We start from the raw sequence: 13217 nt of genomic DNA, 5'->3' as shown, positions 1-13217 counted from the left end.
TGAACATCCCTGGTGAGATCTGAAAATGGCTCTGCAATGACGCTCCCCATCCAACCTGATGGAGCTTGAGAGGTGCTGCAAAGAGGAATGGGCAAAACTGCCCAAAGATAGGTGCACCAAGCTTGTGGCATCATATTCTAGAGGGTGTACTCGCTGCCAAATGTGCATCCACGAAGTATTGAGCAAAGGGTGGGCATACATATGTACATGTGATTAGTTTAGTTTATTTTATTTTAAATAAACTTACTAACTCCCCCCCCCAAAAAAAAAGTTTCACGTTGTCATTATGGGGTACCACGAGTACAATTTTAAAGCCTAGTTTACATATAGACAGCTTTGTCGGTGGGCAGTACGTAGACTGAAGTTCGCGGTAGTTCCGGCTGTTTTCGCAGTGGAGAGGAGCGGAGCATTTCGCCGGCGTTTTGGCCACCGTACTATCCACAAATATGCGGATAAAATGCCGCTAAATCAGCCGAATAAAGCAGCGTTTTGACGCCGTAGCATCTGGCACACGTCAGGCAACGGGGGTTAATACCCAGTTCTATCCTTTACAATCACAGGTTAAGATGCGCGTGAGAATGGCGGTGTTCTGCTGCCGCCGATAATGCCCTGTGTACCGCTGGATTTATCCAGGCAAATCCTGCATTACTCCAGGAACCTTTGCATATAAGCACCGCCCCAGAGTATAATAGGCTGAAGCAGCAGGAATACATGCCTCTGTCACTGCAGGGGGAGGGAGATCATCCTCAGCCTTTTATTCTCCTTCCTTTTACCCTCCTCAACGTCCACCTCTTCCGTCTCCACCACAGGGCTACCCTCTGCTTCTGAACCAGACCTCTTGGTAAGTCCTTGCCGCTGACAATTTTCTTTTAGGAGGCATACTGGAGCTTCTCTGCAAAAATATCTGGAGCTGGCCGCGAGTGAGAGGCCTGCATGCAGCGCGCTAGCGTTTTTATATTGACCGCCGCCTATCGGCCATTTGGAATGCCGTTAACCGGGAGGTGGCGTTTAGAACGGCATACTGTCCGCTAGTGCCGCCATTTTGTCTGCCTCTGTCCCCGGTTAAAACGCCCTTAAGGACACTGATGTGGGCTCTATTGCCGTTTTACATGCCGTTGATTAGGGATACAACGCCGGTCGCCAATTGCGGCGGTGTAAACTGCGGCACTACAGGAAGGGGAAGGATGAAACGGCTATTAAAAAGGATCAAACGCCGTTGTTCACGTTGTCTCCGTCGTCACGCGAATTCTCCGGGAGTGCTCCCTGAATTATTCGACATGTTAAATAATTTTTTCGACGATTCCCGGTAAAGCCGGAACTAAGCCACACCCCCTAGTGCCAGCGTTAATGGCGTGTGATCCTTAAGACGGCCAAAAACTCTTCCGGGACGCTGCCGGGAGCTCTTACCATCTATGTGTAAACGGGGCTTAAGGTGGGAAAAGGCCATAACACAACATCGAAAAAGTGAAGCACTGTGAATACTTTCCGGTTGCACTGCATTCATCATTTGGCAAAACAACCTTGATTACATCATTTATATACTTGAAAAACAGGAAAATTTACAAGAGCAGAAAACAGAAAACACAATATAAACTATCCTGGTCAAAATTATTGGCAGTCCAGATTTCATGTACATAAGTCAGAATAACTTCAGACACAGTTTGTAACATGAAAATGTTTCATAAAATGTTCAGGGTTTCAGAATAAAAGAAGCAGGTGTTGCACTGAGGGTAACACCTGTGTTTTTAATACTTCACAGATTCAAGCAAATCATTTCTTTGGAATGCAGTGTTACATAATATATGGTTTTGTGAGGTGTTGGCATTTGATGAAATCTTGCCAAAACTGAACCACTTTATCCCCGATGAAAGCAAAACTCTTCCACAATGCTTCATCCACATTGGTTTCAAACTGCGTTGAGCAATCGGGCAGTGCAGTTTCGTTTGAACCCCTACGTGATATCACATTTGATCACATCTTGGGACAGCCGGCAAGAACACAGCAGATAATCCCTGGGTGGAGTGTGGGAGTTTCAGCACAAACCTTTCAGCCCGGCTCAGTAAACATGGTGACAGCACACTCGCTGTCACCAAGCGGACCTGCCAGTTTAAGACACGACAGTTTAAAATGCTTTCCGCTGAAACCCCCATCCTCCAAATGGTTTGTGCTGACACTCCCACACTCCGCCTGGGTATTAGTCTCTTCCCATTAAAGGCATCAATTCTAAAACTGTTTTGTTTTTGGCTGCAATCACCGAAGCAGTTGCGAAAAGTGCAGGTTTTTTTCGGTTCCCAGTGGAGAAGGGAAGACGAGGCAAATGGGGCAGGTCGTGTCAGTAAGTGTTAGCCTGCACAGCTAACCAGAGTACCTCTGTTCTCTTGTCTGCACAACCGCCTCAACTCGTTTGAGCTCCGGGTCATAAACAAACCGCAACACATGGCCACTTTCCACCACATCGTCACTTTTCTTTGCATTTTCACTTTGTTTGCATGTAATTTGCCCAAAAAGTAAGTGCTCTGTTTCTGTGCCCGGAAGAAGAGAAATTACGTCATATGCATCATATTTTACCCCTTTAGTGCCCGCCCTCAAACAGGACTGCGCTGCCCAATTATGATCATGCATTTGACTCAAAGTCACCCAAGGATACAGGTATTATAAATATTCCCTGTATACAAGGATCAGGCCAAAATTCTGGTCTTGCCTTAACTAATTTCAATCAAACTCAAACCAAGCTGAGACTGGCTGTACCTGAATCATTCCACCAAGTCTGCACCATATCAGACTAAAACACTTTTTGTTCACATACAGATGGACACTCAGGACCAAAGCCAGTACATTTCCATGTATGCCTGCATAAAATGGATGTCACAATAACATCAATTTAGATGATATAATTAAATAGTAAGACCCTTCGGCTGCTCCCTTGTTTGCACTCGGGGTCGCCACAGCAAATCCAAGGTGGATCTGCATGTTGAATTAGCACAGGTGTTACAGCAGATGTCCTTCCGGATGAAACTCCACATTACATGGAGAAATGTGCCAGGGGTGGGGTTTGAACCGGGGACCTTCTGCACTGAAACCAAGTGCACTAACCACCTTGTCACCACCCCTGTCAGATTATATAATTAAATATATGGAGAGAAAAAAAAACACATTATAAAAGATGCAAAAGACTGCAGATGGATAGCAACTTTGTAAACATGACATAGAAGATGCAGCTTGGCCCTGTGAATGATTTAATTAATGCCCAGGTAGAACTGCTGATGCAAAGTCGAGAATTTTCGTATCATTTCATGGGAGTTTCTGTGTAGGCTCTCAGTTGTCCAGGTGGTTTCCATAGCAGAAAAGATTCAAGCTTCTCTACTATTTCATGGGAGCATTTCAGGAACATAACACTTGTTTTCTTAAGATTTGGACATCTTCCTGTGAATTTCATGCTTCTACCAGGGTAACTAGTCCATTTTATTTTTTTATGTTTTAGCCACATTTAATCACAATGTTTTTATTAAATTCAGTTATGAATTATTAGCAGAAAAGCAGCCAGATGGCACAATATAACTATACGTAGGGTGTTTTGCTTCTGGGCATCATATCATCACCTCAAGACAAATTGATCTACTGCATTCCCCATTCTGGTATCTTACCGTATGAAAGAATTTTTGAGTTGTTCAATGACATTTTATTAAATATTCAGACTGCAAAAATGGGTTCTGTTACATTTGTTTCTCAAGATAATCACAATTAAGTCCTTTAAAATCAGGTCTACCAATAACTTTGACCAGAACTGTACAGGTACATCAAGCAAAAAGACTAGCATTCAACGAGCAAACATATACACCAGAGTAAAATACAAATCTGCACCTCATAAGTAAGGCTAAGTGTGCAGAAACCATCTATAAATGTGTTAAATGCTTCAAAATGATTTGGATTTCTAAAAAACACTTACTTAAGCAACATTAAAAAAACATTGTGTCGTATTCCTTGCCAATGAAAACTCTAACTGAACAACCCAATATGCAGAAAGCATAGCACATACAACCCCTGGCAAAAATTATGGAATCACCGGCCTCGGAGGATGTTCATTCAGTTGTTTAATTTTGTAGAAAAAAGCAGATCACAGACATGACACAAAACTAAAGTCATTTCAAATGGCAACTTTCTGGCTTTAAGAAACACTATAAGAAATCAGGAAAAAAAAAAATTGTGGCAGTCAGTATCGGTTACTTTTTTAGACCAAGCAGAGGGAAAAAAAATATGGAATCACTCAATTCTGAGGAAAACATTATGGAATCATGAAAAACAAAAGAACGTCCAGCACATCACTAGTATTTTGTTGCACCACCTCTGGCTTTTATAACAGCTTGCAGTCTCTGAGGCACAGACTTAATGAGTGGCAAACAGTACTCTTCATCAATCTGGCTCCAACTTTCTCTGATTGCTGTTGCCAGATCAGTTTTGCAGGTTGGAGCCTTGTCATGGACCATTTTCTTCAACTTCCACCAAAGATTTTCAATTGGATTAAGATCCAGACTATTTGCAGGCCATGACATTGACCATATGTGTCTTTTTGCAAGGAATGTTTTCACAGTTTTTGCTCTATGGCAAGACGCATTATCATCTTGAAAAATGATATCATCATCCCCAAACATCCTTTCAATTGATGGGATAAGAAAAGTGTCCAAAATATCAACGTAAACTTGTGCATTTATTGATGATGTAATGACAGCCACCTCCCCAGTGCCTTTACCTGACATGCAGCCCCATATCAGCAATGACTGTGGAAATTTACATGTTCTCTTCAGGCAGTCATCTTTATAAATCTCATTGGAACGGCACCAAACAAAAGTTCCAGCATCATCACCTTGCCCAATGCAGATTTGAGATTCATCACTGAATATGACTTTCATCCAGTCATCCACAGTCCACAATTGCTTTTCCTTAGCCCATTGTAACCTTGTTTTTTTCTGTTTAGGTGTTAAAGATGGCTTTCGTTTAGCTTTTCTGTATGTAAATCCCATTTCCTTTAGGCGGTTTCTTACAGTTCGGTCACAGACATTGACTCCAGTTTCCTCCCATTCGTTCCTCATTTGTTTTGTTGTGCATTTTCGATTTTTGAGACATATTGCTTTAAGTTTTCTGTCTTGACGCTTTGATGTCTTCCTTGGTCTACCAGTATGTTTGCCTTTAACAACCTTCCCATGTTGTTTGTATTTGGTCCAGAGTTTAGACACAGCTGACTGTGAACAACCAACATCTTTTGCAACATTGCGTGATGATTTACCCTCTTTTAAGAGTTTGATAATCCTCTCCTTTGTTTCAATTGACATCTCTCGTGTTGGAGCCATGATTCATGTCAGTCCACTTGGTGCAACAGCTCTCCAAGGTGTGATCACTCCTTTTTAGATGTAGACTAACGAGCAGATCTGATTTGATGCAGGTGTTAGTTTTGGGGATGAAAATTTACAGGGTGATTCCATAATTTATTCCTCAGAATTGAGTGAGTCATATTTTTTTCCCTCTGCTTGGTCTAAAAAAGTAACCGTTACTGACTGCCACAATTTTTTTTTTTCCTGATTTCTTATAGTGTTTCTTAAAGCCAGATAGTTGCCATTTGAAATGACTTTAGTTTTGTGTCATGTCTGTGATCTGCTTTTTTTCTACAAAATTAAACAACTGAATGAACATCCTCCAAGGATCCTCCATAATTTTTGCCAGGGGTTGTATGTGCTATATGCTTTCTGCATATTGGGTTGTTCAGTTAGAGTTTTCATTGGCAAGGAATACGACACAATGTTTTATTATGTTGCTTAAGTAAGTGTTTTTTAGAAATCAAAATCATTTTGAAGCATTTAACACATTTATACATGGTTTCTGCACACTTAGCCTTATTTATCCATGCAGCTGGATGTCACACAGCTCCATGCAGCATTTTTGTGCATTAACGAAAAGCTGTTGATTTGTTTGAACAAATAAGGCTTGGTTATGTGATTGCTGACTGATGCACAACCATATCTATGGCCTAGACAGAATGGTCCAAAAAAGAAAAAAACAAAAACAAACAAACAAAAACAAAACAGCATATGCCATGCATCAGTTCTTTCAGCAAAATGGATTGTTTAATGCAAACGTTAGACAAGAATGCCCAGATTAGTTTGATCTGACAGAAAGACAGCAGTAACTCAAATAACTGCTTGTTACAATCGAAATATGCAGAAAAGTAACTCTGAATGCACAACATGTCAAAACTTGAAAGAGACAAGCTACAGCACCAAAAGCCTACACTAGGTGCCACTCCTGACAGCTATGAATGGCAAACTGAGACGACAGTGGAGCTTGATAACAACACATTAGTTTTGACTAACTGCTAAAACACCAACAAACAGATGCGGTTGAAACCCACAGTGGAGAAATTTAAACCCAGCCAACACCTATTTCATTGGTGACTGAAAGTGATGACTGGATCACTTTGGCACTAGGTCTCTCTGGAGGATCCTTGGTTACTGTGGGAATTACTTTTTGTGAATGGTTATTTCGGAAGACTCAGAGGAGGAGTACTACCTTTATTAAAAGCATTTTAGCGTTGAAGTACATATTCTGAACATGTCCAGGATACACACAGGGACTATTTTTCACCAAGCGGCAAATTACTGACACCCATTTTTTTCTGCAAAAACTGAGTGAATGTGGCAAACCTGCAGCATTCTGACATGAACCTGTGGCAGAGTGGTTGTAAGCCTCAGTGTGACTTTACCTGGCACGGTTCTTAGACTTGACTGCTAACCAATGACCTAAAGCAATCACTGGGACTCTTTGATAGGATGTCTCTTCAGAGGAACCTTGGTTATTGTTGGAATGACTGACTTTCTGAGCTGAGAGTGTTCCTGGGCAAGCTGCTTAAGTTCCCCACTGAAACTGTACTCTCAGATCTGAAAGTACTGTAGTCTGGTGCATCAAGACAGATTATTATATTTGTGAACTCTATGCCTTGTGAAGAGAAAACAGGGAACAACAGAGAAACAAAGACCTCCTTGCAGACAACTACCACAGAAGGGGCTGGCGGGCATTGTGTTTGTCTTTGGAAGATGAGGAGGGGCACATCAAAAAGACGAAAGTCATTAAAAACAGTGAAATGGCTTTAAAAAAAACAAACACTGAGGTGTCTCAGAATTAAACGAGGCCAAGAGTGTGAAAACAGTGAACAAGGTACGTTGTGATAATGGATTATCTGCTCCAGGACAAGCTTTCTCTGCCCCACGTGCCCGACTCCACCTGCAGGTGGATCACAGACTTCCTGACGGACCGGAGTCAGCATGTGAGGCTGGGAAAGAACGTCTCGAACACTCGGGTTCTCAGCACAGTATCTCCACAGGGCTGTGTCCTTTCCCCTCTGCTCTTCTCCCTGTACACAAACTGCTGCACCTCCAGCCACGACTCCGTAAAGTTCATCAAGTTTGCAGACGACACCACCCTCATCGGACTCATTTCGGATGGGGATGAGTCTGCCTAGAGGAGGGAGGTGGACCGGCTGGTGACCTGGTGCAGCAGCAACAACTTGGAGCTCAACGCCCAGAAAACAGTGGAGATGATCGTGGACTTCAGGAAAGCCACAGCCCCCCCGCCCTCCCTTGCCCTCATCAACAGCCCCATCACCACTGTGGACTGTCACTGATTCCTTGGCACCACCATCACCCAGGACCTCAAGTGGGAGTCAACCATCAGCTCCCTCATCAAGAAGGCCCAGCAGAGGATGTACTTCCTGCGTCAGCTGAAGAAGGCCAAGCTGCCTGTCCAGCTGATGGTGCAGTTCTACACGAACATCATCGAGTCCATCTTCTGCTCCTCCATCACGGTGTGGTACGCCGGGGCCACAGCCAGGGACAGACACAGACTGCAGCGCATTGTGGCCTCTGCTGAGAAGGTGATCGGCTGTAGCCTTCCATCTCTCCACAACCGGCACGTCTCCAGGACTCTGGGCCGAGCAGGTCGGATCACAGCTGACCCTTCTCACCCTGCACACAGTCTATTCAAACCACTCCTCTCGGGCAGGAGGCTACAGTCCATTCGGACCAGAACCTCCCGCCATAACGACAGAGTTTCTTCCCCTCTGCCGTTAGACTCATGAACTCCTCATAACTCAAGTAACCTTAACCTTAACTCTGTCACTTTATCATTTTATCACGGGTTACTTTAGACAATGTACTTTGGTTTTAATTGCACTCCTCCCACTGCACTGTTTTTTTTTTCTGTTTCTCTTTCTTTCTGTTTTTCTGTTGCACACAGCCTTTCTAATTTCATATGTCATTTTTTATCTTATATTTTATCTTATTTTGGCACATATTGTATATTTTATCTTAGCATTTTATATTGCTCTCTGTTTAATGTTGCACCATTATCAATCAATCAATCAATTTTTTTATATAGCGCCAAATCACAACAAACAGTTGCCCCAAGGCACTTTATATTGTAAGGCAAGGCCATACAATAATTATGTAAAACCCCAACGGTCAAAACGACCCCCTGTGAGCAAGCACTTGGCTACAGTGGGAAGGAAAAACTCCCTTTTAACAGGAAGAAACCTCCAGCAGAACCAGGCTCAGGGAGGGGCAGTCTTCTGCTGGGACTGGTTGGGGCTGAGGGAGAGAACCAGGAAAAAGACATGCTGTGGAGGGGAGCAGAGATCGATCACTAATGATTAAATGCAGAGTGGTGCATACAGAGCAAAAAGAGAAAGAAACAGTGCATCATGGGAACCCCCCAGCAGTCTACGTCTATAGCAGCATAACTAAGGGATGGTTCAGGGTCACCTGATCCAGCCCTAACTATAAGCTTTAGCAAAAAGGAAAGTTTTAAGCCTAATCTTAAAAGTAGAGAGGGTGTCTGTCTCCCTGATCTGAATTGGGAGCTGGTTCCACAGGAGAGGAGCCTGAAAGCTGAAGGCTCTGCCTCCCATTCTACTCTTACAAACCCTAGGAACTACAAGTAAGCCTGCAGTCTGAGAGCGAAGCGCTCTATTGGGGTGATATGGTACTACGAGGTCCCTAAGATAAGATGGGACCTGATTATTCAAAACCTTATAAGTAAGAAGAAGAATTTTAAATTCTATTCTAGAATTAACAGGAAGCCAATGAAGAGAGGCCAATATGGGTGAGATATGCTCTCTCCTTCTAGTCCCCGTCAGTACTCTAGCTGCAGCATTTTGAATTAACTGAAGGCTTTTTAGAGAACTTTTAGGACAACCTGATAATAATGAATTACAATAGTCCAGCCTAGAGGAAATAAATGCATGAATTAGTTTTCAGCATCACTCTGAGACAAGACCTTTCTGATTTTAGAGATATTGCGTAAATGCAAAAAAGCAGTCCTACATATTTGTTTAATATGCGCTTTGAATGACATATCCTGATCAAAAATGACTCCAAGATTTCTCACAGTATTACTAGAGGTCAGGGTAATGCCATCCACAGTAAGGATCTGGTTAGACACCATGTTTCTAAGATTTGTGGGGCCAAGTACAATAACTTCAGTTTTATCTGAGTTTAAAAGCAGGAAATTAGAGGTCATCCATGTCTTTATGTCTGTAAGACAATCCTGCAGTTTAGCTAATTGGTGTGTGTCCTCTGGCTTCATGGATAGATAAAGCTGGGTATCATCTGCGTAACAATGAAAATTTAAGCAATACCGTCTAATAATACTGCCTAAGGGAAGCATGTATAAAGTGAATAAAATTGGTCCTAGCACAGAACCTTGTGGAACTCCATAATTAACTTTAGTCTGTGAAGAAGATTCCCCATTTACATGAACAAATTGTAATCTATTAGACAAATATGATTCAAACCACCGCAGCGCAGTGCCTTTAATACCTATGGCATGCTCTAATCTCTGTAATAAAATTTTATGGTCAACAGTATCAAAAGCAGCACTGAGGTCTAACAGAACAAGCACAGAGATGAGTCCACTGTCTGAGGCCATAAGAAGATCATTTGTAACCTTCACTAATGCTGTTTCTGTACTATGATGAATTCTAAAACCTGACTGAAACTCTTCAAATAGACCATTCCTCTGCAGATGATCAGTTAGCTGTTTTACAACTACCCTTTCAAGAATTTTTGAGAGAAAAGGAAGGTTGGAGATTGGCCTATAATTAGCTAAGATAGCTGGGTCAAGTGATGGCTTTTGAAGTAATGGTTTAATTACTGCCACCTTAAAAGCCTGTGGTACATAGCCAACTAACAAAGATAGATTGATCATATTTAAGATCGAAGCATTAAATAATGGTAGGGCTTCCTTGAGCAGCCTGGTAGGAATGGGGTCTAATAAACATGTTGATGGTTTGGATGAAGTAACTAATGAAAATAACTCAGACAGAACAATCGGAGAGAAAGAGTCTAACCAAATACAGGCATCACTGAAAGCAGCCAAAGATAACGATACGTCTTTGGGATGGTTATGAGTAATTTTTTCTCTAATAGTTAAAATTTTGTTAGCAAAGAAAGTCATGAAGTCATTACTAGTTAAAGTTAATGGAATACTCAGCTCAATAGAGCTCTGACTCTTTGTCAGCCTGGCTACAGTGCTGAAAAGAAACCTGGGGTTGTTCTTATTTTCTTCAATTAGTGATGAGTAGAAAGATGTCCTAGCTTTACGGAGGGCTTTTTTATAGAGCAACAGACTCTTTTTCCAGGCTAAGTGAAGATCTTCTAAATTAGTGAGACGCCATTTCCTCTCCAACTTACGGGTTATCTGCTTTAAGCTACGAGTTTGAGAGTTATACCACGGAGTCAGGCACTTCTGATTTAAAGCTCTCTTTTTTAGAGGAGCTACAGCATCCAAAGTTGTCTTCAATGAGGATGTAAAACTATTGACGAGATACTCTATCTCACTTACAGAGTTTAGGTAGCTACTCTGCACTGTGTTGGTATATGGCATTAGAGAACATAAAGAAGGAATCATATCCTTAAACCTAGTTACAGCGCTTTCTGAAAGACTTCTAGTGTAATGAAACTTATTCCCCACTGCTGGGTAGTCCATCAGAGTAAATGTAAATGTTATTAAGAAATGATCAGACAGAAGGGAGTTTTCAGGGAATACTGTTAAGTCTTCTATTTCCATACCATAAGTCAGAACAAGATCTAAGATATGATTAAAGTGGTGGGTGGACTCATTTACTTTTTGAGCAAAGCCAATAGAGTCTAATAATAGATTAAATGCAGTGTTGAGGCTGTCATTCTCAGCATCTGTGTGGATGTACTCTCAGATCTGATTATATAGATAGATTATATCAAAGCAAATTCCTAGTCTGTGAATCCTGTTCATTGGCAATGGCAATAAACTTCTTCTGATTCTGATCTGGGTGCAGAAATATCATGTTCACAGAATCCAAAACATCACTTAGATGTCCTGGCTATGGGGGGGGGGGGGGGGGGGGGGGGCACAGAAGCCTGTAACTTCTTGGTGGCTGTCTTCACTCTTCTCCTTCTTGAACAGTCACTCAGTTTTTGAGAACTCTCTACTCCATGCAGATTTACCACAGAGTGCCATACTGTTTATATTTCTTCATAATTGATGTAAATAAGGGCGTGGTCACATGGCACACTACGAAAGCTGAACGAAGAAAAAAGTCACAAAGCCATAAGAAAAAGTGGACAAATGAGCCTGCACTTCTCCCATCAGCAAAAAACCTGCGAGTCCAGAACGCATAAAAGAACGAAACAAAACCAAAACTAACAAAACAAAAACGACGCGAACGGCGACCTTGATGCTTTAAACAAAATCAAAACAAAACATTCATGATGATGTGACTTGACAACGTGTATCAGACTGAGCGCCAGCCTGTGCTCAAATATGCAGCTAGCCTGCACTCTCCACAGCAAATGCACCTGCGAGATCTGGTTGTCTTGACAACAGGTTTGTCTTCACTACAACAATGTGTGCGCACACGCACGTTCCAGCCACAGACAACTGCAACAAGCGCAAATAGTTAAAGTAGTTGATAAAATGTTCTTGCCGCTATTGTTTCTGTATGAAAATGTTGCTTTTTGTCTCACACATGGACGAGTCACGTTCAGTTCAGTTCATCTGAGCTTTAGTTATCAATCCATTCAGATATTGTCAACGCTCGTGCAAGACGTTGGACTTGGGAGGTTGGACGAAGTTGGATGACGGAACACTGACGGCACGGAACTACACAAACGATGAGGAACCATCAACACAGAAAGCAAAACCGAATACAGACGAACTGAGGTTGTCATTGGGATTTGTTCAAATTTTCAACAGTTTGAAAATTCTGACGAAGCGCCAGCTACAGGAACGAAGCTGGGTGACGGTAAAACAATGTCTCCGAAAGTCAACGTAAGTCCAGATTTCTTGTTTCGTTTTGGCTTTTGTGTCCTTCATTAGTGCCGTGTGACTGGGGCTTAAAAGTCCAAGACATGTATCATGTATCCATCCCCTGACTTGTGTGAAGAAAACTGGCAATAAAACTGATTATTTACAGGTATTATACCAAAGCTTCCCATTACTTTTACAACCCATCATCTTGGTTTTTATATTTTTAAATTCATTTATATCAAGTTGTAGAGATTTGCTTTGGGTTTGATTTTAAGGAAGATCATTTTAGACATTTTTAATTTTTGTATTTGAAATGGCATAAACAAATTAAAATGTGTGAAGTACCAAGTGTTCCAATACTTTTGAAGGGGACTGTAGAACCAATTTACACAACAGAAGTAAAACAACCAAAATGACAGAACTTTAGAAGAACTGATCACAGTGAGCGATCAGTTCACTCTTTAGAACACAAGTAATTAAATGTTTTATGAAGAAAACTGGTAGACTTGGGTAGAGGAATCTGGGGAACCTTCACCTTGTGTTTCTGCTGAGGGGGATTCGAAGGCAGATTGTGAGCTGCAGCAGCGCGTTGGACCTCCTCCTCATGACGCTGGATCTGCTGCTGAATAAGAATGAGCTCGCCAAGCAGATCCTGCTGGGGTACGTGAGAAAGATGTACAAGCAGCAACAGAAAACAACACTCACCGGAGTGCTCTAATATCCAGGCCAGTGCTGTATCCAAACACAAGGGATAAACACAACAAACCAGGTCCTGGTGTACAGCCAATGGCATTTGTGCTATTCACGCTGGAGAATCATGATTATCAACATCTTTGGCTTTGATAATCTTGCCACCAACATCAGTGCAACTCAACAAAGTCTTTCTCCAA

The 13217-nt window shown here is 42.0% G+C and overlaps 1 protein-coding gene across 1 annotated transcript in view; it reads right to left on the bottom strand.

Moving 5' to 3' along the window:
* Positions 1 to 13217, bottom strand: part of opa1 (OPA1 mitochondrial dynamin like GTPase) — a 119850-nt gene that overhangs the window by 65829 nt on the left and 40804 nt on the right. The window contains 1 exon segment of the mRNA XM_034179956.1: positions 12863 to 12979. Coding sequence (XP_034035847.1) covers positions 12863 to 12979 — 117 coding nt within the window.

This window comes from Thalassophryne amazonica, chromosome 10 (assembly GCF_902500255.1).
Source record: "Thalassophryne amazonica chromosome 10, fThaAma1.1, whole genome shotgun sequence".
In the NCBI taxonomy this organism is placed as follows: Eukaryota; Metazoa; Chordata; class Actinopteri; order Batrachoidiformes; family Batrachoididae; genus Thalassophryne; species Thalassophryne amazonica.
The sequence above is the reverse complement of the archived record's forward strand: the minus strand, read 5'-3'. Positions and strand labels throughout refer to the sequence as shown.